The following is a 1,819-nucleotide window of genomic DNA, read 5'->3' as shown; positions in this document are numbered from 1 at the left end:
TTTTCTCGCTAGCGTCGTACGTATCAACACCACCCCACAGCTGCTTCAACTCATCTATCAACGGCTGTAAGTAGACATCTATGTCATTACCAGGCATCTTGGGACCGGGGATAATCATAGACAACAAGAAAGAGCTGGGTCTCATACAACTCCATGGGGGCAGGTTGTAGGGGATGAGAATCACGGGCCAGATCGAGTACCTTGAGCTGAGATTTCCGAAGGGATTAAAGCCATCGCTAGCTAAGGCTAAGCGAACGCTGCATGGATCGCCACTGAAGTGAGTATATCTTCTATCAAATGCCTTCTATGCCTCTCCGTCTCGTGGATGCCTCAAAAAACCATCCGAGTTAGGACCTTTCTTGTGCCACAACATGTCAACAGATGTTTTACTGGACATGAACATCCGCTGCAGTCGTGGAACAAGGGGAAAGTACCGAAGAACCTTCGTCGCCTGCGGCTTCCCTTTCTTCTTAACAACCACATTGATCCGGACAATGGAATTCCTCCTAGTCTTTTGCTTCCATCTCGAGGTCCCACATATCTTGCACCTAGATAGTTCTTGATCGCTGCCCTGATATAGCATGCAGTCATTCGGACATGCATCTATCTTCTTGTAAGCAAAACTGAGCTTTCGTATGATCCTCTTGGCATCGTGCAGTGAAGCTGGAATCTTTGCATGCTCAAAGGCCTCACACAGTAACTCTAGTATCATTCTGAATGCCTTGTCGCTCATGCCACACATGCACTTTATATGGTATAGCCTGACCAAGAAAGCCAACTTCAAGAATTTCGCACAACCCGGATACAATTCCTGCTCTCCATCCTCAAGCAGCTCATCAAAATGACGGGCCGCCTGACTAGGTTCGCTGTACAAATAAGGCAACTCTTCGGCATCCCCCTCAAAATCTTTATTGCTCGAGTCATCTTCATCGACAACAGAACCTGGAAAGTTGAATGCCTCACGAACCATGTCGCGCATTGGATCTCGGTAGACGCTACCAGGGTCAGTTTCTTGTGTCTCAGTAGAACTCTCTCCTACGCGTCTCTCCCCGTGATGTAACCAAAAGGTATACTTAGCAGGAAACAGTTTTAACAGCAAGTGATCGTAAGCATCCTCTCTAGTTTGGAATAGCCGGAATCCACACGAAGGACATGGACAATGTATCATCCCATCGGATGATGCATTTGCAAATGCAAAATCCAAAAATTTGTTCAACCCGGCCTTGTATTCGACACTACCTCGTGGCCTTGAGATCCAACTCTTATCTATATCTATTTTTATGATGTTCATATAAACGAATGAATAAAACTTTAATAAGGAAATACAAATAGAAAATAAAAAAAAATTTCGGACGAACTGTCCAACGAGATATATTAAAGGGAAAATTATTCTGAAGAACCGTTAGGAAGATTTAATTATTAAAAAGGACCTTTAATACCAAAATTATTAAGAAGGACTAAATCTTTTTATAATGTTTAACATGTAGAATCAAATCTTTTATAATATTTTTTTTGTGATCTTTACCCAACGAAAAAAAAAAGACAAAAGATCATAAAAGTAATAAATAAATAAATAAATAAATAAATAAATAAATAATAAAATTACATACATATCTATATAGCGTTAAGAATCAAACAACATATATTAAAGATTTTAAAAATTAAATAAAAGTATAGTTAACAATATATTTATTTCCTTATAATAAGATTTGGTTCTTCTTCTTAAATATTATAAAAAGATTTAGTCCTTTTTAATAATTTTAGTAGTAAAGATCCTTTTTAATAATTAAATCTTCATAACGGGAGAGTAATATTCGAT

The 1,819-nt window shown here is 38.6% G+C and overlaps 1 protein-coding gene across 1 annotated transcript; it reads right to left on the bottom strand.

Annotated features, from left to right (window-relative positions):
- LOC107615344 lies at nucleotides 305–1,291 on the bottom strand. The gene has a single exon (XM_016317416.1). It carries the CDS (start codon nucleotides 1,289–1,291, stop codon nucleotides 305–307), a length of 987 nt encoding a protein of 328 aa, XP_016172902.1.

The sequence above is a fragment of the Arachis ipaensis genome, chromosome B09, assembly GCF_000816755.2.
Source record: "Arachis ipaensis cultivar K30076 chromosome B09, Araip1.1, whole genome shotgun sequence".
In the NCBI taxonomy this organism is placed as follows: Eukaryota; Viridiplantae; Streptophyta; class Magnoliopsida; order Fabales; family Fabaceae; genus Arachis; species Arachis ipaensis.
This window is presented reverse-complemented; position numbering and strand designations above follow the sequence as displayed.

What these genes read in the sequence shown, in the direction of transcription:
- LOC107615344 (XM_016317416.1), bottom strand. Translation starts at nt 1,291, where the DNA reads ATGAACATCATAAAAATAGATATAGATAAGAGTTGGATCTCAAGGCCA.